At 46.2% G+C, this 25,917-nt stretch overlaps 1 protein-coding gene across 1 annotated transcript in view; it reads left to right on the forward strand.

Moving 5' to 3' along the window:
* The window catches only part of ZMYM2 (zinc finger MYM-type containing 2), an 893,704-nt gene that overhangs the window by 744,899 nt on the left and 122,888 nt on the right, over positions 1-25,917 (forward strand). Inside the window, exons 17-19 of the mRNA XM_078658875.1 lie at positions 8,541-8,650; positions 17,605-17,770; positions 25,381-25,651. Coding sequence (XP_078515001.1) covers positions 8,541-8,650; positions 17,605-17,770; positions 25,381-25,651 — 547 coding nt within the window. The remainder of the gene's footprint in view (positions 1-8,540; positions 8,651-17,604; positions 17,771-25,380; positions 25,652-25,917) is intronic.

Below are 25,917 nucleotides of genomic sequence, written 5' to 3' on the forward strand. Positions count from 1 at the left end.
ACTGTCTCCAGTGTCCACGTCGTGGACGCACCACTTGGTGACACCTGGGGTCAGGGAGAACAGGGAGGCGAACTGACCCAAGACTTGGCGACAGTCCTCCTGCTGCTCTGGAGTCAGGGTGGGGGGGAGGACCACACCATCCACTGACCCATCTGGCTCCTTGACTGCCAGGAGGTCAGGGAGAGGATCACTATCCTCCTCCCCTCCAGCATCTGTAGCCATGAGCATAGTCACTTCCGTCCTCTCAAAGTGGGGTTTGAGGCGGTTCACATGCAGCACTCTCAGGGGCTGCCTGGGAGTCTTCAGGTTAACCAAATAGGTAACCTCGCTCTTGCGCTCCACCACCTCATATGGCCCAGACCACTTGTCACGGAGCGCACAAGGCTCCACTGGCGCCATCACCCACACTTTCTGACCAGGTTGGAACTCAACCAGAGAAGTGTTCTGGTCATACCACCTCTTCATTTCCTCCTGGCTAGCCTCCAGGTTCTCTTGAGCGAGCTTCCTGAAGCGCTTGGTCTGGTTGCGAATGGCCAGCACATAGCTGAACACATCCTGAGGGGTTTTCCCACGGGATTTCTCCCACCCCTCTTTCACCAGAGTCAGAGGCCCTCTGACAGGGTGGCCATACAGCAACTCAAAGGGACTGAACCCTAAGGATTTCTGAGGCACCTCCCTGTAGGCAAACAACAGGCATGGCAACAAGACATCCCATTTCCGCCTCATGGGCTCTTCCAGGCCCATAATCATGCCCTTCAATGTGCGGTTGAATCTCTCAACCAAACCATTTCCTTGAGGGTGGTAAGGAGTGGTGAATTTGTATGTCACCCCACACTCACTCCACAGGGACTTCATATACTTAGAAATGAAGTTTGTCCCGCGGTCTGAGACGACCTCCCTGGGAAATCCCACCGCTGCCACCAATGTTAGAACCCGGGGTCTCTAGTTGGCAGAGGTAAGTACCTTAGACCAAGTAGGGACCCTCGCTTCCAGTCAGGGTGACGGAATAGCCCTCTGAGATAACCCCTGCTCATCCTCTAGGTAGCATGGCGCGAGCAGTCTAGGCTAAACAGAGGCAATGTGGATAACATTTGCACTTAACACAACAATAATCCCCAATCCACCACAAACTGAGACCACACAGGTAAGTATTTTTATAAAAATATATAACTTTATCTAGTTTCAGCAAGTAAATCAAACCTTTGCACGATAATCACTTTGTTAGGAATATATTGCGCTTAAATCTTAATGGTTGCAGTTAATCTTTAAGGTGGTACTTAATTTCAGGAAGTTCGTAGATCAAACAGTCTCAAGTCTCTTTGGGAATCAGTACTGAAAATGGGTAATACTGATTGTTCTACAGAAAACAAAAATGTGCTCTTAAAAACGAGCAAGGAAAACAATGCCACGTGCAATCTTACTTTTGGCCTCTAAGCGCTGCAAGTGCGCTTCTTGCGCGAGGCCCGGGGACTCTTTCTTTCCCCCGGGACAGGCTCACGCTCGTCTGTGTGCCCCCAGGCGCCCTGCGCCGACCAGAACTCACTCGTCCACGGCCCCGGCCGGTCCCTCCTGCTCCCCCGCCTGCTCTCGACAATCCAACGAGCGGCGGGGAGTGGGCCAGGCGCTTAAAGGCTGGGACGGCAGGCCGGGGCGGAAGACACTCGGGGGAATCCCTCGGAGAGGGCAGGTCGCTTCTTCCCAGGCCCGGCGGTGATCACGCAGCACTTCCCTGGGTCCTGAGGACGGGGACCAATCCGGTCGCGGCGTCTGGACGAGCCTCTGGTGCACCCGGGAGTCCGCCAATGGCAGAGCGGCTCCCGGGACAGTCAAGCCGTGACGCTCCGCTACTTCGGCCAATCACGGCCCACCACCACGGATGACGCTGCGCCGCACGGGCCAATCCCGTCGCGGCGTTAGTGAGGGGGCTCGGCTCCCTCCACCAATGGGAGCACGGCGGCTTCGTTCTTCGCCGCGGCAGCTCCCAGACCTCGAAGCAGGTTACGGGGGGGTTTGCTGGCCCCGGGCCGCAGTGGTGATTTGGCGGCAAAGGGGTTTTCGGGGCCGCTGATCACGGTCAGCCGGATTCTCCACCTGTGGATCAACAGGGGGAGCGTAGGACGCCGAAAGCCACTCCGGGTCCCTCCTCACCCCCTGGATCTGTGCCGAAGAGCACAGCGATTAATCCTCACGGCTGGCCAGTAATAATCACACGTTGGAGCGGACCACAGCACGATCTCTCAGCAGTCCTTGGCAAAGTTTTAGGAAACTTTAACCCTGGGTTCCCAGCAGGAGGCCAGCTCTTCTCAGGCCCTTGGAGATTCAGTATTGTAGACACAGCACACAGCAAAGTCTTGGCAGTTGCAAGCAGGCAGGGTCACAGCACACAGCAAAGTCCCTTTCTCCTCCTCAGCTTCCAGGTAGACAGTAGAACAGGTCAGCCCTTAGAGCACACAGCAAGGCAATCTTCCTTTGGTTCTCTAGCCGTCCTCCTTCCAGCCGAGGTTCCTTCTTGGTTGCAGAATTTCAGAATCTAAACTTCTGTAGTCAGGGGTCCTTTCCTTATACCCCTCAATGTCTTTGAAGTCCTTTGAAGTCTTTGTGCATGGAGGCCCTGGGTCCAGTCTAAACCAGTTCTGGGGGTTGCGGAGCACTGAGGTGTCTCTGGTTTTCTTCTCCCTGTCAGCTTCAGGGCCAGAGGTGTCAGTCGACCACCAGGAGGGAGCTAGCATGGGGGAGGTGGCTGGCACAGCCCAGTACTTATCAGGCATTCCTTCCTCCCACCTCCCAGGCAGGCAGATGTGCCCTTTCATCCCCGGGCTGGCTCCGACCCTCTCCTCCGGGGCTCTGCAGCCCCCCTGTCACACCCAAGCATTCCACAAACCCAGGCACACAAAGGTTTAGACAAGAGAACAGCCACTTTCTAAAAGTGCTATTCTCCAACACAGGATTTAAAAACACCCTTCACTAAAAGATGTCATTAAATTCTGAGTTCAGGGATATCTTTCATGTATGTCCCATCTTGTTCCTATGGAAAGATAGGCTGGCATCACATGGGGCCAGTCTCCTCCATGTTACTCTATGGAGCAAGAGAGCCTTACAGCAGTGAGCACATAAAATGGCTGCTGCCCACTACCAGAGCATGTGACCTGCACTAGTACATGCTCTACCTTAGCTATACACTGCACCCTGCCCAGGGGGGTACCTTGAGCTTTCCATTGGGGTGGCTGATGTGCACAGACAGGGAAGGGTTAGGCCCAGCCAGTGGAGACACTGGCCAGGGGGACAGGGCAGTCCACTGACTGCACACAGGCCCTGCGCTGGCAGGCCTGAGTCACTATTTTAAAGCTACTCATGTGGGTGGCGCAATCTGCGCTGCAGGCCCACTAGTAGCATCTGTCATCACCAGCCCTGGCACACACAGTGCACTTTACTAGGGACTTCGTGGTGATACAAATATGCCAATCAGGTATATTCAATCAATATCACAATTCACAGAGGGAGCACTTACACTCTGGCACTGATCAGCAGTGGCAGAGTGCCCAAAGCATCTAAATCAGCAACAACGAAATCCAGCACAGCATCAAAACACATGAGTCAGAGGCAAAAAGATGGGGGAAGAACCACGCCAAAAGGTGTCAGGTCTAACAGTCTGCATAAAGGGAGATTCTGTCCTCCCAGCCTGCCTTCCTTGTCAGCCCTTTAAACAGTGGTGTCGTGCGGATAGGTCTTCTTCTTCTTGATCCTCTTTCTTCTTTTCCTATCGGGATCTGAGGAAGGAAGGTTCAGGGAGCCCCTAAATACTGAATTTAGGGGTGTTACAGGTAGGGCAAGGGCAGGGATCAATAGGTCCCTGTCCTGGGGTGGGTACACCCCCTAGCCAGCTCCTCTCCTGTGGGAGGGGGGCAGGAGCCTAGCTGTGATTGGACAGTGCTCCCCATCTTCAAGATGACCGGATCCCGGGGTCGTGCTTCAGCTAGTCTCACCCACCTGAGGTTTGGGGTTGGCACAGACTGGCACACCCCCCTTCCTGACGTAGTTTTTCCTGCCAGTCTTCCTGCCAGAGTGGGGGTCAGGACTGGTGGGGGCCCGTTGCTGGGTACAGCAAATGGTCTGGAGAAGCTTACAGAGGCAGCAGGCCTTTGAAGCTTTCCCCTGCCCATCCTGGGGGAGGAGACCTAGCACCTCTCCCAGGATGTGCATTGTTGCAGGCCCAGGAGAGCGGGGGGGGCTCTCCACCCAGGGGTCCAGCAACATGTCTGCTGTGTGGCAGCCTAGGCAGCCTCTCAGTCCAGACGTGGATTGGGGTTAGGTTTCAGGGGACATCTCTAAGACGCCATCTGTGGTGCATTTTTCATTAAATCCCACACTGGCATCAGTGTGGATTTAATGTGCTGAGAAGTTTGATACCAAACTTGTCAGTCTTCAGTGTAGCCATTATGGTGGTGTGGAGTTCGTAAAGTCGACCTCCCAGCACCATATACTCTTAATGGCATCACTGCACTTACAGTACCCAGGAATGGGCCTGCGTACTGTAGGAGCACAGGGCTCCTGCGCCCACACCACTGGCATAGGGCACCCATCTAGAGGTGTGACCAATGTATACCAGGGCAGTCGGTTTGTGGGCATGGCACACAGGGATGTGTGCCATGTTGACTCCTTGTTTAGTTCTGTACTTGGGCCCTCAGCCTGCAAAGGCAGTGTGTGGGTGCTAGGGTACAGGGCCCCTAAGGGTGGCACAATAAGTGCTGCAGCCCTTAGGGGTCTTCTCTGGTCACCATGCCCTGGGTACCTAGGGTACCATTTACTAGGAGCTGACAGGTGGCCAGAGATGCCAATTGGGTTTTAGTTTCAACCGTTTTAGGGAAGGAACACAGGCCCTGGGTACCTGGTTGGCAGGAGCCCAGGGCACACTCAGTAAGAGCACATCAGCAGTCAGAAAAAATTGGGGGCATAACAATGCAAGAAAGATGGCACATTCTCAAACAATAGTTGCAGGCGTTCGCTGAAGTGCTACAGCCGTAGCCACGCTGGAGCAATGCGGATCAGAGTGCAGTGATCTGTCTTCACCTTTCTCAAAATCCTGGAGATCAGAGCAAACAGAAGAAACGCCCATGTCTCTTACAGATATATTGTTACTCAAGTAGTAACTTGTGCTTTAACCTTTGTAAGCCTTTGGGGATCCACTGGACTCTGTGCATACTATACCTTACTTTTGTATAGTATATACAGAGCCTGCTTCCTACACAGCTGCACTAGGGCGTCCTGTTGCAAAGGTCAAACTTGGGTGCTTGGGATCTGGTGCTAATGTGATCCAATGGAGAAAGGGGGCAATGGAAGTGGTACTACTTGCAGGAGGGCAGCACAGTTTTGGAACCCAGTCTTGGGGTGGGGTGAAGTTTAAGGTAAGCACAGAGGGGCCACATGGCAGCACCAAACTTGCACCTTCAGAGGCACTGGGGCAGCTGGGTGGGTCCTGAGTGCCAACAAAGCATCGGACGTCCAATGCAAACCAATGGGAATCTTGAACTTGGAAAAAGGCTGCAGGCTGAGGCAAGGAGTTTGGACGAAATAAACCGACAACTGCACAAGTTAGTTGGGATGTGCTGGGGCGTCGGGACACCCATCGGTAGATCTGTCCAAGGCCCAGGGGCTCCGGGTGTAGGGGGTCCTTTGGCGTCAGAATTCAGCTTAACAGTGTAATCATAGTGGTGGGGGAGCGAGGGGGATCATTGTGCAGAGGCTGCAGGTGTCGACATGGATTCTGGCAGGGGTCAAACCCACAAGGGACTCTTGCTCTGGATCGCTTAGGAACCTTTTCTGGATCGGTGGACCTCCTGGACCCCGGCCATGGGCGTCCAATATAGAGGTGGTTGCCTTAACGGTTCCACTGGTAGAGCACTTTGTCTTTAAATTTGGTTTTCTTCTGGACAGGTCTGCTGTCCACGGAAGAGCAGGAATCTGGAGCCAGCAGTGAGGGAGAAGATCTTACCTGCTTTCCAAGCTGGCCCAGGGCAAGTGGAAATGGGTCATCTGACGGAGTACAACCCTCTTGGCAGTCCACCTGCCGAGCATACAAAAGGTACAAGCAGACAAGCTTCACAGAGATGCAAATGCACCTCACAATTGGGAGCTAAAGTAGCAAGTGCTAAATAAAAATGTTCACTAGCGGGGCACACCAGCCAAAGCCTTGTTGGCAACACCAGACAACACAAAATGTCAACACTTCGCGTCCATTTTCCCAAAACACTGATCAAAGGGGAATGACCTATCAATTGACTGGTCAGGGACATTTACGTACGCTGTCCATTTTCCCAAACCACTGATCCAAGGGGAATGACCTATCAATTGACTGGTCAGGGACATTTACGTACGCTTTCCCCTAGTACCCTTGATTCCAATGGTAATAACAAATGCTTACACTCAGCCATGGTGCTGAGCCTAAAAGTTCTGCAGTGGGCAAGAAAGACCTGGTGGAGCTTTTCTAAGGAGCCTTCCAGCTGTTCAGGACCTACCCGTAGTACAGGAGGAGACAGGTGTGTCACCCAGAACTGACTCACCTCAACATGATGTGGATAGCTCCTGAGTACTTAGAAATTGGGCACCTCAACCACACCCAACGAATTATGACGATCTTCTGGGATGCTAGGAGACCAAGAATGCGAAGGGTCTTCAATACAAATTGGAAAGAAACTGGGTGTAAGAAAGAGGGATGCATAACAATAGAACTGAGGATAGCAGAGCCATTAAATACCTAACTCACTTGCTTGGTGAAAACCCATCACTTAAGGTTCACCTGTCCACCATTGTAGCATGCACTAGGGAAGTCCGCTTGTTTTGCTCATAGAAGGATTAAACAGGACTCGCCCATTTTCAGTCAGAGCTAAAATTCTTAACTCTGACAACAGATTTTCTGGTAGACACCACATCTGTGTATATTCTCAGAACTACAAGCACTCACCATTCAGGATCCATACTTAGAAATACATATGGATCGAGTGGTCATGAAGACAAAACCACATTTAAGTGCTAAGGTGGTGTCACAATTTCATGGTAAACTATACAGCCTTCTTCCAACAAAGCAGAGCTTTGCACACTCTAAACATCCGTGGAGTAGTGTACTAACCACTTTCAGAAAACTAAGCATGCAAGAAAGTATACTCTATTTTTGTTTCTTTGCAACAACAGGCAAAGGGCCACCAGTTTCGAAGATGGATGTTGCAAATAATACCAACATGCTACAAGAAGAGCGGTGCATGACACTAGAGGAAAAACCGAAGGCACACTGCGCAACGGAAAAGGGAGCATCCCTAGCCTTTCTGGCAAATTACATCTGTATGGCAGCTACTTGGTCCTCCATACAGACTTTCACTGAACATTACTGTGTGGACATTCAAGTAAACAGAGAAGCTCAGGTGTGGCAAATAAGTGCTAAAACACTTGTTCGCTTCAAGATCAGCAAGATTCACCCTGCAAAATTAAATGATTACTCATGTGTTGGAGTAGTTTTGCAGCGTGACAAATTTTCTCGATTCAAATGTGACCTTCCCCATTCTCTCTGGCTAATGAAGGGGACAAAGCAAGAGAGCAGCCGAAAAGGCAACACAAACAAAGAAGTTAATGAATTTGCAGGTCACAAAGGGAGAAAAGAATCTGAAAATGGCAGCTAGGCACAGGAACTTCCAGGGCACACGTCTGATGCCACAGGGGGATACCACTAAATAGTGGTGAATAACCGCACCCACGAGGAAAAAAAAAGAGTGAAAAGACACCATGCTGGACCCAAATACTAGATGGCAGAATAGTACACAACATGGGAATCCAGAAATTTGTTCTGCTGCAGACTACTCTTACAGGTAAATTACCATCTCATTTTTTATAAAGAACCTAATTAGATGTCAATACTAGTAGGAGGTAACACTTACAGGCACCTATATTCTGATTCAGGAAGGGAGGCAAGATAGCTAGAGATGTAGGTTTTATATAGATATATTGTGGGTTTTATGGAGCATGAGAATGAGCTATTTTGCACATGCTTGGTTCTGAAACTATAACTTTGAAGAAAACCAAATTGCAGTACTCCAAAGTGAGCACCTAAGTGGCAGGAGATCATGCAGTATGTGGTTTACACTAGCCCTAAAACTGAATGTTAGAGGTTAGTAATATTTTCCTGATTTTTCTGTTTTGCTTAAAGAAGATGATTGGTAGAATGTATTTGTGTATGTGGCAGCAGTGAAAATGCAGAAACTTAGTGTTTAAAATTATCCGTCCAGGCCAATTCCTGTTTTGATATATTGTGAATCTCGTAAGACGATTATAGTATCCACCATAACAGCAATTAAGGTAGCTGTTTCTCTGGTGTTTAATGTTGCTATACCTGTGCAGTAGATATGTTCAGTTGAGTTTACTTGCCTTAAAATAGAAATCTCTCATATCGATTTATTCTATCAAATACACTTTTGTCTGTGATGTGGGTGTACTGTTCCAATTTTTGGAAGTTACAAATGAATTCTAAATAGTAAATATTTCCTATTTACATTTAGATGATATTTTTTTAGCTGCTGAAGAACTTGATACTGAAAACGATTTTTTGTTGCCACCTGTTTTTGGTGAAGAATACGAGGAGCAGCCAAGGCCACGATCGAAAAGAAAGGTATGATTATTAGTGCAGAGAATGTGCAACTATGACCTCTTCAATTTAAACTTGCCACCTACCTTTTAAGAAGACACTTGCTTTGTCTTGCAAACTATCTCAAACTACTTTGCTCTCGTAGCTCCCATACACCTTGGATCTGTACTGAAATTGACCAGTTCCTTGAGCAATTAAATTGTTTAGTACGTAGCTCAGTGGTGCAAGTTGCTTAAAACAAATAAGCGTTTATAAAGTCACTGATTAGTGAGAATGTTTACTAAGCTTCACTAACCTACTCTACCAGTAAAATGCAGGTAGCAGTAGTAGTGCCTGTTACTCCTACACACACACACACACACATACAAACTGCAACAGTGCAGGATTTCTTTACTCACAGAAGAATAGTGACAGCACCAACAATTGTAATGGAAGGTTTGCCATGGAGAGACACAGCCCTCCTCTGCCTTATCAGCAGCAGTGCAGGATTCCCTTCGGTATGTAACGTTTACAACGCAACTTTTACAACGCACTACCATTACAACGAAACTTTTACAACGCAAAAACTATTACAACGCATACATTTACAACGCATGTTTTTACAACGCAGATACTTTTACAACGCATACCATTACAACGTAAGTATTGGTAAGTATATAATTATATTTAAAATGTTATATGTTTGGTATTTTGGGCAAAGGGGTATTTTTAGGGTTCAGGGTCAGTTTTGGGTTTTTGGGTAAAGGGGTATTTTTAGGGTTCAGGGTCAGTTTGGGGTTTTTGGGTAAAGGGGTATTTTTAGGGTTCAGGGTCAGTTTTGGGTTTTTGGGTAAAGGGGTATTTTTAGGGTTCAGGGTCAGTTTTGGGTTTTTGGGTAAAGGGGTATTTTTAGGGTTCAGGGTCAGTTTTGGGTTTTTGGGTAAAGGGGTATTTTTAGGGTTCAGGGTCAGGTTTGGGTTTTTGGGTAAAGGGGTATTTTTAGGGTTCAGGGTCAGGTTTGGGTTTTTGGGTAAAGGTATTTTTAGGGTTCAGGGTCAGTTTTGGGTTTTTGGGTAAAGGGGTATTTTTAGGGTTCAGGGTCAGTTTTGGGTTTTTGGGTAAAGGGGTATTTTTAGGGTTCAGGGTCAGTTTTGGGTTTTTGGGTAAAGGGGTATTTTTAGGGTTCAGGGTCAGTTTTGGGTTTTTGGGTAAAAGGGTATTTTTAGGGTTCAGGGTCAGTTTTGGGTTTTTGGGTAAAAGGGTATTTTTAGGGTTCAGGGTCAGTTTTGGGTTTTTGGGTAAAGGGGTATTTTTAGGGTTCAGGGTTAGTTTTGGGTTTTTGGGTAAAGGGGTATTTTTAGGGTTCAGGGTTAGTTTTGGGTTTTTGGGTAAAGGGGTATTTTTAGGGTTCAGGGTCAGTTTTGAGTTTTTGGGTAAAAGGGTATTTTTAGGGTTCAGGGTCAGTTTTGGGTTTTTGGGTAAAGGGGTATTTTTAGGGTTCAGGGTCAGTTTTGGGTTTTTGGGTAAAGGTATTTTTAGGGTTCAGGGTTAGTTTTGGGTTTTTGGGTAAAGGGGTATTTTTAGGGTTCATGGTCAGTTTTGGGTTTTTGGGTAAAGGGGTATTTTTAGGGTTCAGGGTCAGTTTTGGGTAAAGGGGTATTTTTAGGGTTCAGGGTCAGTTTTGGGTTTTTGGGTAAAGGGGTATTTTTAGGGTTCAGGGTTAGTTTTGGGTAAAGGGGTATTTTTAGGGTTCAGGGTCAGTTTTGGGTTTTTGGGTAAAGGGGTATTTTTAGGGTTCAGGGTCAGTTTTTGGGGTACAGGGTAAAAAAAAAAATTAATAAATTAAATGAAATTAAATTATATTAATTTTACTTATATTACATTAAAAAAATAATTATATACTTACCAATACTTACGTTGTAATGGTATGCGTTGTAAAAGTATATGCGTTGTAAAAAATTGTGTTGTAATAGTTTTTGCGTTGTAAAAATTTCGTTGTAAAGGTAGGCGTTGTAAAAGTATGCGTTATAACGTCATACATCCTTCCCTTCTGCTATCACATCATCTAAAAGTGGGTGAACAGTACGACAAAGCCATGGCCACAATAAGATAACTGTGGAAGAGTGAGAGATCTAAACAGTAAAAATGCAAGGTTAATTAACACTGTACTGTTTACACAGATCTGGTAAGACCATTTCTTGGCCTCCGGTTCTGAAGGCATCATCTGATCTTTTCCATTTGTTTGGGAATTATGTCTTGTTCTGAAGACATCATGTGTAATGTTACGTTCCTGGTTTCATCTCAGACACATTGTGCACTTCTGGGCGCCTCTTTTATAATATTCTTTCATATACTGAGGATTTATCTGGATTATTGTATCTATATTCGGAGTCTTTATATAGTGCAATGTCAAGTGCCCAAAGCCTTACCACTAGTATTTTGTCCAGTAATCAACACCTTATCTTATAGTCCGCGACTAGTTCTGAAGCCACTAGTGTATCCATTTCCAGAGACATATTCTAGAGTATTGTTGTCTTTTAAATGCTACATCTGCAGTGTTTGGTAGGTCTCATATGGTGTATTGTTTAGTTCTTTTGGCTAGCTTCCTCGTATTTTGGCAATTTTTGGAGGTCACAGCTCAAATATTGCATCATAGTGGGTTTTAGTTGAGATGCACAAGTTTGTGCAATAAATGATGAATTGGCAGATAGATGGGAGGTTGGTTGGATCAATGGTTGGTTGGTTGGGCAGGTTGCATACATGAATAGATGGAAGAGTGGGTTTGAAGTTGCGTGGATGTATGTATATTACATAGGTGAATAAATGAGTGAGTGGGTAAAGTGTTATAGATGGTAGAGGTTTTGTGTGACTGTGTTGGGGATGGCTGCAGGCAAAACAGTGCATCAAATAACTGGTAACTTGAGAGCCTGATCATTCTTAACTTTACAGTGCAAATGACTTAGTTTATATGTAAGTAAAAGGTTTTAACACTAAAAGTAAAGGTTTGTTTTGGAAATAAGGGGGCTGTTAGGGTTGCTCTAGGACCTTTCTGTATGTTATGGTTCAAAACTAAATTCTGTTAGTTCAAAGTTTTTGCTGAAGTTACTTCAAAGGCCAAAATTAGCAGTCCTGCAGTGATATGGCTTCGAGGATACAAGGCATGCACTTAAAATGTGTGATCTATGCACCTCCCTCGAAAGAGAGAGAGTTCCAAGAAGTCATCCCAATAAACCTGTCATATAAGGAACGGAAGAGCACATCATTTCTGGTAGGTTACCCTTCCTTTTAGAGGTGTGTTATGGCGCCTCGGTGAGGTGATCTGTTGTCATTTCATCAACTTCCATAGGTCTGCCGTCTGGGCCGATAATGTCTGTGTTTAACAGCCACTGGTATTCTTGTTTGGAACAGTGACAGTGAAGGGTTCTAGTTCATGCTGCATATCCCTTATTTTGATAGTAGATTTTCTGACAGAAAATTTCTTGGAAAGGTGCTTTCAAAGACTACGCTAGGGACTCCAATAGACACTGAAATACTCTCCTCTGGCTGTTTCTGGTGATATCAATGGAACTGGAAGTGCAGGGAAGAAAATTGCAATGGTTCTGGAATCCGGAAGACAGTGGTGTAGGAAGTTGGGGTTCTGTTGCTGTAACCCCCCACTTTTTGCCTGACTACGAATGCACTTTGACTCTGTGCCCTGGGTCCCTGCCAATCAGGTTTGCAGAGCCTGTGTTCTTTCCCAAAACTGTACCTTGTACCCCCTATTAGCACCTCTCTGGCCACATGTCAGTCCCTTGTAAAAGGTACCATGGGTACTGCGCATGAGCATCTCCACCAGAGGTGGTTGACATCATCTTAGCAGCAAGGTGGCCCTAAAAAAAAAAGTTTGTACGCCTGGCGTTGCGACATATTGTTGGCTTTGTTCGTCCTAAGTTGGCAGGGTATGGTCAGACGTGGGTGGCTTGCTAACTGTGCCACTGGATTCAAGCTAGCCTGGCTGATTTTTTTTTTTTTAAAGACCCTTATTGTACAAAGTGCATCTTACACAGCTTACAACCCCTCGGGGCCAGCCGCGTGAATCAATAGCCATATGAAATGTTATCAGGTGAACACAGCCGTATGGCCGACAACCCGGAGGTCCGGCGGCGTAAAGTGGTTCTTGGCAGCACTCAAGCTAGCCTGGCTGATGAGGGGTGTTATCCTGAAACCGGTCCCAGGATGCTTGTTTCCGGTCTAGGGAAGACCTGGCTTGGCAGTTCGGGCTGGAATGTTCCCATTAGGCACAAAGTCAAGACTGATTTGCATATAGCTGGGTCTGAACTGGGGTGGCGAAGTGATCCAAAGAACGGTGAGTGTCTGAAAAGTTTCAGCGCTCCCTCCATCATCTCCTTGTGTTTGCTTGGTGCAATACTTGGCAGATAGACCCCCTCCAGGCAAAAATGTCTGATATTTAGTTTTTTGTCCATAGCCTGTAAAGCTTTGCTCTGGGTACAGTTAAAGGGTACCTTTCAGCTCGTTCGGACTTTGTGCAGGTGCCGGATCAGCCTGTCACAGTGGACCTTAACTTGGTCCTCACATTTCTGATCTGCATTCCCTTTGAGCCGTTTCACAGATGTCCTTTGTGACTTCGCACCTTCAAGACAGTGTTCCACCTCTCCATAACATTGATGCAGCATGTGAGTGATTTTCAAGCTCTGTGTAGGAAGGTGGAATCTGACTATATGGTTACCACAACTTTTTTCCTGGTGTTTTGCTGGTGTTTGACTTAGTTGGCCTGGGACCCTGCTATTCAGGGCACCAGTCTATCTGCTTTCTCTATAAAATGGACTCCATGTACTTTAGGTACATACCAGATTGGTTACTGGGTCACCCTTGTGAGCCCCTGTATAGTGTACCATAGGTACCCAGGCCATAGGTGCATCCCAGGCCTACCAGGGGCTGCAGCATGTATTATGCCACCCCTGGCTGGCCTTCCAAACTGACACCACAGGTCTGTTCACACAGCCTGGGTAAGGTGGTGTAATCACCCCTTACTTAGATATAGTATACCTATATCTATCTTTACATATAGATACATATACATCTATAAGCCGCTCCTATGGTAGGCCCCGACAATCCTGGAGGCAGAGTGCTTGGTTTTATGTGAGAGGGTGCCCTAGCATGAGCTGAGCACCTCTACAGCTCTCGGAACCATCTCCTAATAGCTGTTCTATGGTACAGCCATACCATATACTCTTAAGTGCATTATAATCCTCGCGGTTAATGCTAATTTTGGTTTGGCTTTATCAAAACATGTTGTGTAAGGTGTCAAACACTTTGGAATACTACCCCCCCCCCGTCAATTCTGGCGGCAGGTGTAGCATTCCACCCTTTGAGAGGGAAACGTATGTTACTGCTTTTCCCAGTTAAAGTCAAACAGAGCCTCAGCATCACATAATGGATGCTGCTGCCACAGACACGAGTCTGACCTCCTGTTGCTGGGGGAAACTCCAGCAAGGGCGGCCTGGACAATAGGTTACCTCCCCAGACAGGGATTTTGTGTATTGGAGCAGGGAGGGCTGCATTCAGTGAATGCATCTAGACACTGCCTGGGGTGCACAAGGTGCTCCATGCATAGCCCGGTTCAAACCAGTTGCTGGGGCACTCCAGCCCCAGCTCTGGCACGAAATTGGACAAAGGGAAAGGGGTGTAACCACCCCCTTCTCAGGTCCACCCATAGGAGGGACCTAGTCAGGTAATCCAGCCCCCATCCTTAGTATAAGTATAGGAGCGGTGTCCCCAGAACTTCAGATTATCCTGGAAAGAAACTTTGATACAGAACTCTTGGACCTTCGACATTCTATTCTGACTAGAAGACGGAAGACATCTCCCTTGTGGTCAAGGAGTGACCACCCTGTGCAAACAGGCACCATCAGCAACTTTGCTGGTCTGCAGTTTCAAGACTCCCACCGGAACCCGAAGACTCTGCGACTCAAGAACTGGACTTCCAGACTTCTCTGACCCCGACCCAAATCCACAGCAAAGCTGAGACCCGTGGCAGACACGAGAGACGTGGGACCGGACATCCTGCATTTTGCTACCTGCACTCCTTTTCTGAAGCCTCAGTAAGTTGTGCATTGGGGTACGAGAAGGCCCAGCCCCGAGCATCATTTGAACCGAAGCTCAGGCCCCCACACTCCGCTAGTGTCCCGTGGGCCCCGCCTTTACATTTGTGCTCGACTCGTGTTCCCGGTTCCTTGCCCGTTGGCTAGTGAGCCCCCTGAAGACGCCATCTTGAATCTAACTTGCGATCCTGGTTGCTCCAGGCTTGCTCCAGCTTCTCTAAAAAGGAGAAGCGCCACAGACCTTACTGGTCTGCAACAGAGCCAATCTCAACATCCTGCGTGGGTTGCGGTTGCCAAGGCTTGTTGGGTTCAATCTGGATACCGACACTGCAGTCATCTAGATCCATCGTGGGACAGCTCGAATCCAGCTCCTGGTCATCCTCGATGCCTCCTAGACCTCGTGGCTGAAGAGACAAACTCACCTTCACCTTAAAGCACCCGACATCGCCTGGTTCCTTCCTGGTCACTCACTGGCTAGTGACCCAGACTCTGTCCCGTCTGCTTTCAGGTTCTTCACATCTCCGATCCACCCGGACACTTTTCCTCTGGTCGCCTGCAGCACTTCTTTGCAGCTCTCCATAGAAACCGACGACGAAACCCGACATCAAAAGACACCTATGCACCCGGCTTCCGTGGGTAAGGTAACACGAGTACTCTGGTAGCCTCGAGGGTATTGGCCCTCCTAGTGTCTAAGTCTAAAAGGGTTCCGTCCTAGTCCATCCGGAAGTGTCCCTAAACTGTAACTTTTACGAACTCCATAGAAAGTCAATGGGAACCGGCGCATGTGTTTATACAATGCACGCGGCTCCAATGGGTCTCCTACTTCTTAACCTTTGGTTGCTTAGTGTAGCCTCAGCGATTCTACAGGCCCTAGGCCTGCTTTCTAACTCTCATGTGGTACTTATACCACTTTCTTAGTATATGGTTTGTGAGGCCCCTAGGGCATAACATATAGTGTGTGACTTGTATTGTATTTTTACCTCGAACCTCATAAAGAATGCAAAGGGGTTGTGTTTAGATTAAATACGTATATATTTGATATATACCTTGTGTGGTGTCCTTTCATTTGGTATTCAAGGGATTATATATGGTAAAACAACTTGCTTCACTCGCCTACTGAAGTCTTAGCCTGAAGACTGCTGGTTCATGCTACCACTAGGATAGCTTTCTATAAGGTTGACTTTACAACCACCATCAATAAGGGTCGATTAGACTGGTACAAGGTGCCCACTAGAAGTAGTGGACATCATATGCCAGACTAACTTCTCACACTCTATCAACCTGTCATACACCATCTTCTTCCCAGAGAAGCTGGTTTTCTGGACACAGGCTTCTTTCATGCCTATAGGTGTGACGCCATTCCATGTTGGTTAAGCATCACCATACCAACATTCTAAGCTCCGACACACCCCTTTAAGGAGGAGAGACTCCATGAGAGCTCTCAGCTTTCATACTGATTGTATCAAAGAACACCAAGTTGGACGATCAGCTCATTGTATGTTTCTATGTAGTGGAACAATTCAAAGCTGTGCAAAAGAGGACTCTTGCTGTATCAAGCTTTGCATTAGGATCTGCTACATACTGCCCAAAAAGCAGCCACCTCGAGCGCCTAATCATTCTATCAGGGCCAAAGCTGCTGCCACTGCATTGGCATGCAGAATCCCTGTCCTGGATGTTTGTCTGACTGCTGTGTGGGCGTCCCTCCAATCCGTTCACAAACTACTATTGTCTGGACAGTCAGGTTTGCAGAGAGAGGCATTTTGCCCCTTCGGTCCTGCAGGACTTTCTTGTTCGAGCCCATTCACAGACCCACCTCCAAATAGGTACTGCTTTGATATCTATTCAGAAGGTGAGGAATCTGTGACTAGAAGTCTCTATCAGAAGAACAAGTTTCTTACCTTCACTAACATGCTCTCTGGTAGAAACTCGTATCTAGTCACAAATTCCCCAGTGATACTCTCAAACCTTCCCGCTCTGTGATTGGACTCTATCCTTAATAAGATCCCAAGTCTAGCAGTTTGCACACTGGTCAGCCAGTTTGCTATTGGGGCTCAACGTCTGGTGGTAAGGACATTCTCAAACAGCTATCAGCATGCAGGAGTGGTGCATAAATAGGCTCTGCAGATCATTCCCGGAGCAGAATGGGATCTGCACAGTCCAACCCACTGGTGTGCCGACATACTGCTGAAAAGTTTCCAGTCTGATGCCTTGATTAATATTCAGATGGTGAGCAATCTGATGTTAGATATAGTCTATACCAGAAAGAGTTCCTGAAGGGTAAGTAACTTGTTCTGCACTGCTACCTTAGTGGATGGCACAGTAGGTTCTGTGTCCACAAGTGGCATTTGACTTCCAGCCCCTGGGTACTGTTTCTACACCCATATATTTGGGACTTGCAGGGAACTTAAATATGTCAATCAGGAATAGCCAATGTAACTATGTTTAGAGGGGAGCGCGGACACTTTTTTCTGGTTAGCAGGAAGTGCACAGCGTCCTAAAACAAGCAAAAATAGAGTTCAGGCAAAAACTCTGGGGTGACAATGGCGAAAAGCAGATTTCCTACACTTGGTATTCTTCGATCTCTGTTAGATTCCTGCAATAGTCTAAGTTTGCGAATTTGTGAATGCTGTATTTTTTATTGTTAAATGAAGAAAAAAAACATTGAAAATGTTGCTCTCTAGCTTGCAACTTTTTCTTCTTTAAGTTAAGCAATGTTAGATAGCAAATCGACTAACCGTTGTTGTGGAGGGAAAGTTGTGAAAAAGCTTTTTTGACATTCCGCTTATTGTAGGTAGCAAAGAGGATTTTGGAGATTTAAGTCATGTAATTTTGGGCAGAACCTAGTGACTGTAATTGTGAAGATTTACAATGACGAATAACATTTTGTTTTTATCACAGGGGCCAAAAAGAAAAGCGGTTTCTGATTTCCGGTCTCCAGATGACAGCCCGGACAATTCTGAATGCAGTTTCCCATTAAAATACGCATATGGGGTGAATGCATGGAGATATTGGGTCAACACCAGGATGTCGGATGACAAATCAGGATTTAATGAGCTTCCGTTTAGTATGTATACTACTTCTGATCTGCTAAATATTATCAGTCATTAAAAAGTATGTTTTCAACTTGGATGATTCGATAGATTTCTGTATCTCTGTTCTCAAACAGGCATTGTTTTAAAGAAAATATACTCTGTCTGCTGTACATGTAATAGGGCTTTACCTTTACATCCATACTTGTGTATCCTGTAATGTTCCTTTTGAGTCTAGTAAATCTATCAAATTATGAATGGGTTGAAGACTGGGAATTAGGAGCCTCGTAAGGCTACCTTGTCCAGATAGTTATTCACATCGTAACTCGCCTTATGTGGCATATATTTATAAATGTGTAAGAAGGTGAACATGCCACAAGGATATTGTTTCCTCATAGGTTTTGTGGTAGACAGGAAGGCATGTATCAATCATTAATAATATACCACCACTGCTGTAAATAGCAGCTGGTTCTATTCTCCAGTTAAGTGGTACTCAGTGTATTGATATTGTAAAAATGAAAGGGGAAATCCGCTCTGTCAGGTTTCAAGCCTTAAGCAACTGATTTCAGCTAGATTTCACTAGTTCATGCTGAACGTACTTGTATATACACCAAGGCACAAATTGTGAAAAATAAATAAAATGTGGTCTCTGTTGAAAAGCTAATTTTGGAAAAGATATTCTCAGATCTTTATATTTGAAGACCGTGATTAATATAAACTGGGCTTGGATGTGATTTAGAGCACAAAGATTACCCCTATAAAAACTCCCTTGCTTATACAACGCAGAGTTACATGGAGAATATTTGAGCATTACAGTTACATGCTATTAACCCATCAAACAGTGTGAGTACATACAGCCTTTACTCTACACGGACTGGATAGTTCCTGCCCATTGTTCACTGGTAATTATTCTAACTAAGCTTTATGTCCTGATTGTTTAGCTGGTTCAGTATGCCTCTGAGCCCTCCTGTCTGTCTCCCTTTCCCGGGTACTTTTGGTTATTTATTTCAAGGCTGGCATAGAAAGGGGTTGTTACTTGGCTGCTCAGTAGTAAACTCTTCGACTAAATGATGCAAAAAATTAAAAAGATGACAAAATATAATTGTGTGTATGTTCTACAGCAAAGATTGGAGAGAAATACGGAAAACATCTAAGGTTGCCCAATTATTAGGAGAGCAAACGACTAGGCCTACTGTTTCAGCAGGAGACAAAAGAGCTTCTTGCAGTTCTGCATCTCTTATGTGCCGGTGACCGAGATAGAGTTGGTACAACAGGGATGCCTTTCTTGTATAGTAACATTTGACCTTCAGAGGGTGTGATTCAATGAATGCTCTTGACCCCTTTCGCAAGTGCGCACTGAAAACAGTGGAAGAGGGCAGAGTACTCCTAAAGACGTGGGCATTTTCAGAATAAAGAATCTGTCTAGATCTAGAATAGTGGAGGGGAAAGGAGGGACTTTATCGTAAATCAAGCAATGAACATACATGCTCCTAAGGATGATTTGTACATGGTTGGGAGAGCAAGCAATCATTGCACATGCTCTTAAGGATGGCTTGTGCTTTAGAGTGGCTCAACATAAATGTTAAAAAGGCTTGTGGCAAAATGAGAAACCGTGTACCATAGTCTGAATAGACATTTTCCTAAAGCTATTTACATGAATTCATTTTTAATAGTGGCAGCCCCATATTGTGTTTAACAGAGTTGGGATCTGTTGCTGGTAAGGACCAGTTCCAAATATAGTTCCAAAACATTGCTCAACCAGGATTCAAGGAAGAGGCATATATAAGGGAAAGCAATGCTGAGAAACGTAATGTTGTGTGAGGACTACCTCGAAAATGGAAGTACTGAAGAATGTGTATTGTTTTTCAGACTCTATAACCTCATTGACAATGGAATAGATTCCGTGTCTAATTTGCACATTGTCATGTAAGAAATCTTAAGCTTGCTGACAATAGTTCTGGTGCTGGGCATTCTGGCATTGGACTTTTACAAGGTTAGACACCTTACTAGTTATCATAGAATAATTGATCCCATCCTAACTTTGTACGTTTTTTTCCCTCTGCTTTCTTTTGGATATTCTCACAATAAGCATAGCCTCACTTTTTATCCGCTTTCACTACTGCTCGATTAAATGAAAGAGAGGCAAAATCCCAAATGGCCATACAAATTTAACATAATGACTGGCGGTATCAAAAATGCAATCAAAGAAGAGGAAGAACTTGGCCATTTGGCAAATCTAAATTGACAGATTGTTTTGTATGATCAAAAGCCCTAGCCGCCATGAACCTAGATTAGCAGTAACCGACTCTTTCCCATCCATATTGGCTGGCATTTTGAAAGAAATAATAGCTAAGGGGACACGTTTTCAGTAATCATAAGAACATGCGAATCATTGCCGTTAACTCTTAATTTTCCACTGTGTGCTTACTTAAACAGCCCCTGTTACACAGCATTGTCCTGATCTTTTGAGAGGTGTCAGTCTCACTGAGTTAGGATCACATGACACCCATATTGAAATACTAGCGAGTGGATTTGACAGTGCAACGGTAAGAATACCTGCTGCTGTTATAATATCCAAAATAGAGTAGCAGACGGGCTAGTGAAGGTAAATGTTATAGTAAGTACATTATTTGGTAAGCAGTGCTATAAGGCAGTCGGGCAGTGTTCTGGGTTATAGGTTCCTCCCAGACATGCTTGCTTCAGAGGAAGAAAAACAATGGTGAGGGAAACTGGGGGGAAAAATATAAACCTTCCAAAATAAGTTACTTGACACACTAAGCTAAAACAAAGTTAATATCAGGGAATGACTGGTAATCACAAGGGGAGCCTTATAAAACGCAATCAAGTAAAATTACCTTATAAGTGGTTTTGTTGCAAGAAAAGGTGGAACCCTAAATGCTTATGTCCTGTACAGCAGACATTAACCTCTGGAGCTCTATCTAAGTTACTGTATTGCACTATTTTTTATTATTATAATTTTTTTTAAACTCCTCAGTCTGCTGTGAAAACACTGTATCATCCTTTTCAAAATCCACTATGTACATACAGTGAATCTCCCCCACTGCCTTCTTGTGGCACCTTTTTGTAATTACAGAAATGTGCTAGAATGGCCTAAAAATTATTCACATTCTTTACGATTTCTATGTTTTTCATAATACACACTTTTATGTCTTGCATATGCAGCTTGAGGTCTGCATTTTCTCTTCCTGCTCACCCGACCCTCTCACACACCCGGGACATGTATTTATTTTTGTAAAAAGTGTTGAAATGCCTTGACAGTTATCGAAAAACCGGGAGTGTCTGGGCTAATCCAGAATGTCTGATCACCCTGTGCTAGTTTGTAGTGCTACGGGCTGTGAATGTCTGCTGTGCATCCACTGCCTTTTGTCATTAAAAGCAGGTAGACCACGTGGAAGGGCAAGAATGCACACACAAGGAGAACCCATCGAGGGAAATGGAGAACACGCTATTTAAGTTCAATCTTAAGTGAGCACTTAGGTTTGCCCAGCAGGACAACCATCTAGTCTGTAACCTTTGCTTTGTGAGAGATCACAGCACCGAGGCTGCAAAGCTTGCATCAAATTCCTCCCGAAGATTTTGAGACTAGGGGAAGCAAAGGCAGGCACAGTATGCCACCATGCAGACACAAAAGGAGAGGAAAGCGAAAACGCATAGAACCCCATGGATCCCGTTGCAGGATACTAGTGGAAGGCATTGTAGGAAAGTGGTTTTCTATTGCAGTAACCCCCCCCCCTTTTTTTGCCAGACTACTAATGCACTTTAACTTGATGTGCCCTGGGTCCCTGCCAATCGGGTTCCCAGGGCCTGTGTTCTTTCCACAAATCTAACCCACAGGTCAGCCCCTGGTAAATGGTACCACAAGTACACAGGGCACTGTGACCAGGGAAGACCTCTAAGGACTGCAGCACTTATTGTGTCACCCTTAGAGGCCCTGTACCTTTATATATATATATATATATATATATATATATATATATATATATATATATATATATATATATATACACACACACACACACTGCCTTTGCAGGCTCCGTGTTTTGGTGCAGAACAAAGTGAAGAGTCAACATGGCACACATCCCATGCCTACAACCCACTGCCGTGGCATAGGTCAGCCACTCCTCTAGCTGGGTGCTCTATACCAGTGGTGAGGGTACCGGTGCATGCGCCCTGTACCCCTACAGTGTCCAAGTCCATTCTTAGACACTGTAAGTGCAGTGCTGCCATTAAGAGTATATGGTGCTGGGAGTTTGTCATTAAGAACTCCCCAGCACCATAACGGCTACACTGACTTCTCAGCACACAATAAACCCACACTGAGGCCAGTGTGGGATTTAATGAGAAATGCACACAGAGGGAATCTTAGAGATGCCCTCTGAAAAACGACCCTCCTCTGGTGGGTTCCCTGACTGGTACATACCAGCTTGCCACCACAAGACATGTTTCTGGACCCCTTGGGTGGGAGCCTTCGCTCCTTGAGCCCAGAAACAAAGCCTTTTCTGGGTGGAGGTGTTCACATCTCCCCCTGGCCAGGAAGAGCCATCTACGGCAGGGGAGCTTCAAAGGCCTTGCAGACTTCGCAATGCAACCCCAGCCTCTCCTACTATCAGTAGCAGGCGCCTTCCTGTCTCCCGTCCTTTTCGGCGGGAAAAATTAGACAGCCCAGAAGGTGTGACCCCCACCCCCCCTCAGGAGGGGAAGGTGAGGTGAAGGCCAGTCTCCAGGATTAGGGATTGTGCTCACTTATACCCCCCCCCCCCACACACACACACACACACACACACTATCACGTGGGGTGAGCACACCAAGGGTGTAGTCACCCTAAGGCCAGTAGCCCATTGGCTACTAACCTCAAGACCTCTAAAACGCCCCCTAAATACAGTATTTAGGGGGCAGCCCTAAACCAAGAAAGCAGATTCCCGCAACCTAAGAAGAATAAGGACAAAATAAGACGCCTATTTATTTATTTAAGAAGCTTGTAAAGCGCACGGCTACCCCCAGAAGGGGGTGTCCTGGCGCTATAGAGTACATGTCAACAGAAGTGAAAGCTGTATTAAATGGTAGTGAACAACCAGGTCTTGAGTTTACGGCGGAACACTTGCTCCGACTCACTGAACCTCAGATCCAAGGGGAGGCTGTTCCAAAGCTTGGCAGCAGCTACTCCAAACGTTCTGCCCCCGCTCCTGGCGCGGCGAAATCTGGGTACAACCAGGAGACGTAGGCTGTTTGATCTCAATGATCTAGCAGATAGAGATAATTTGAGTCTTTTACTCAAATAGACCGGGCCTGAACCGTTAATAGCACGGAAGGCAAGGATCAGAACTTTAAACTGGATGCGGCGGGAGATGGGGAGCCAGTGCAATTCTTTCCGATAAGCTGCTACGGAATGGCGGAGAGGAATATTTCCGATTAATCTAGCCGCTGCATTTTGAACCACTTGTAACCTTTCAATAAGGTAAAGAGGGGCGCCAGCATAGAGACTGTTGAAATAGTCTAAATGTGACGTAATCAAGGCATGGACAATAGTCTTACGGGAGTCCAAAGGAAGATAAGGAAAAATCTTCCTGATCATGCGTAGTTTGCCAAAACAGGCAGATGTAACCTTATTGATCTGGGCCTTACAAGACATGGTATTGTCAAATTGGAAGCCCAGATTGCGGGGTGACTGGACAGGGATCGGAGGGGGGTTCAGAACAGTAGGCCACCACAGGGTAGCGGGAAGAGCAGTTTTTTGGTTAAAAAACAGAACCTCCGTTTTGTCAGTGTGCAAAACCAGATGGTTGGAGGCCATCCAGGAACAGATGTTGCCAAGGCAGTTGCGGAAGTTGGTAAAATGGCCTAGCAGAGGAGACGGCAAAGAACAACTGACTTGGCCCTAGCCCTACCGCCCCGTCTGCAGTTTCCGTAGATCCTGCGCCAAAAATCATCTTGTCCTGCAGCCAGTGACCTGCAGACCCCTGGAAGGGCCTGCCTGCCTTCAACAAGAACCGGATCTACTGTGAAAAGCAGCCCTGTTCAAAGAAACTCTGAAAACAGACTTTGAACCTGCTGAGGGCAAAGAAACCCGATGCCTGGAACTACCACTGCACCTGTTGCCTACGGCCCGAGTTCGAGTGGCCCACCGCTCCCAGTGAGGTCCTTCAACACTCCAGAGTTCGAGTCCACCGTGGGTTGACCCCTCCAGGACTCCCCTACGTCGCCTGCTGCCTCTGCACGGAGACCACCCCCAACCCCAAACGCAAGTGGCCCTGTAAGGGGAAATCCAACCTCAAAAGACACCCCTGCATCCAGCCGCCCTGCGCCATGGAGAAAAGAACCTGAGGTGCACCTACGTCCCCTCCAACTTACCTGCCCAGCTGTTGATTCCTCCTGGTAGTCTTCCTGGACCGAGCCTGTAGCTAAAAACAAAAACCGAAAATACCCATTGAAAATAGGGCACCCGACGCCAAAACCGCACCCTGCACCCAGCCGCTACTGCGGGTGCACTTTGTGTGCTAAACCGGATCCCCCTTTGCCCTGAGTCTAACCCCAGGAGCTTTGCTCCCACAACCAAGTGGCCTGCTCATCGGCAGCCACCAACCGGAGGCCCCCTATCCCCCGTTGGATAAAATTGGGCCTCAGCACTCTGCACCTGGTCGCCTTAGTGCTGCTGAGGGCGTAACTAAAGTGCATCCTGGACCCTGGGGGACCCCTGAGTCTACCCCCAGAACCTCAACTCCCACTAACAAATACTTACCTTGAAACCAATAACACTATTTCCCTCCATAGAATAACATGGACTGTTTTTGTTGGAAAAGTTTCTAAGTGTGAAGTTTGAAAACCTAAAGAAATTCTTTAAAATTGTACTAACTAACAAAAACTATTTTACTTGCCTGTTTGCAGGAAATGTCCCAGAGTGGTATCTTGGTATACTACTCTGAGTAGGAAAAGTAATATAAAAAGTAACTTACCTGTAATTTTACTGAAAAGCCTATTCACGCCTATGTACTGTAATTACAAAGTATTGCATTTTTCTGAAACCATTCTGACAGTCAAAACAAAGTGCGTATAAGATTTCAATTCAAACTGTTTACAAACTGCATTACTACTGTAAAGTATGTATTGCTTACCTGTGCCAGGCTTGCCTCGTTCTAGAAAATAAAATAACTAAAATAATATTTTTATACAAAAACAATTGGTGTGAATTTCAGTCTTTGAGTGTGTGAATTCATTTGCTGAGTGTGTACAACAAATGCTTAACACTGTCCTCTGATACTGCTTTACTGCTCGACCACACTACCACAAATAGAGAGGTTCGGTGCTATCTAACTTTACCTCTGCCTACCTTTGGGGTTCCTCTGGACTCAGTGCACTCTATACCTCACCGTGGTATAGTATATACAGAGCCAGTTTCCTGCAGGCATTCCCTGGAGAGAAGCTCGATGTCAAAAGACCAGTGAGAAAGGGCAAAGGAACTGATTGAAGTTGAGGCCATGTCCCCAAAGAAATGACTGCCAATACCAATCGACGAGAAGATGCTCGTAGTCAAGAGGAAGAAAAGAAGGCTCGATGCCGAAAAGGCAGCGCTTCTCCTAGAAAAGGTATTTCAAAGCATCACTATGAGAGTCTTGAATCCCTTCAAAAGCTTTGGGGGAGCAGAATCGAGAGGAGACAGAGCAGTTTAAACCCGAAACAGCAACCACTCCAGAGCCGAAAGAGGGAAAACAAGAAATGTTCTTTGAAGATCAGGAGCTAAAGGACCAGTCAGCCTTTCAGAACACTGACTGCATCGCATATCAGTGGCAAGACCTCGAAACAAGCTCACCAGAGGAGGGAGTTTACTCTTACCCTTCGAGACCATCTACTCCAGAAGACACTACCAAGTACAATTCGGTGGTTAAAAGGGCAGTGGACAGGTATGGAGTTCGGCTCGAAGTAGAGAACGTGCAGGCATGCTTTCTTCTTAAAACCCTCTGACCCTCACAAAGCTAAACCCAATATCTCCCTGCCCACATTCTGGATCAGGGAAGAGAAACTTTCTAAGAACCAGCTGCCTGAAAGGCAGTGACCCATATTACTGAAGAAGAGTACAAACACTCCTAGCTTGGGCTAGTGTGGTTATTTTTCGGTAGGATAAAGTTCTAAAAATAACTACATTCGGATGGGAAGCTCACTACATAAA

The sequence above is a fragment of the Lissotriton helveticus genome, chromosome 8 (genome assembly GCF_964261635.1).
Source record: "Lissotriton helveticus chromosome 8, aLisHel1.1, whole genome shotgun sequence".
NCBI lineage: Eukaryota > Metazoa > Chordata > Amphibia > Caudata > Salamandridae > Lissotriton > Lissotriton helveticus.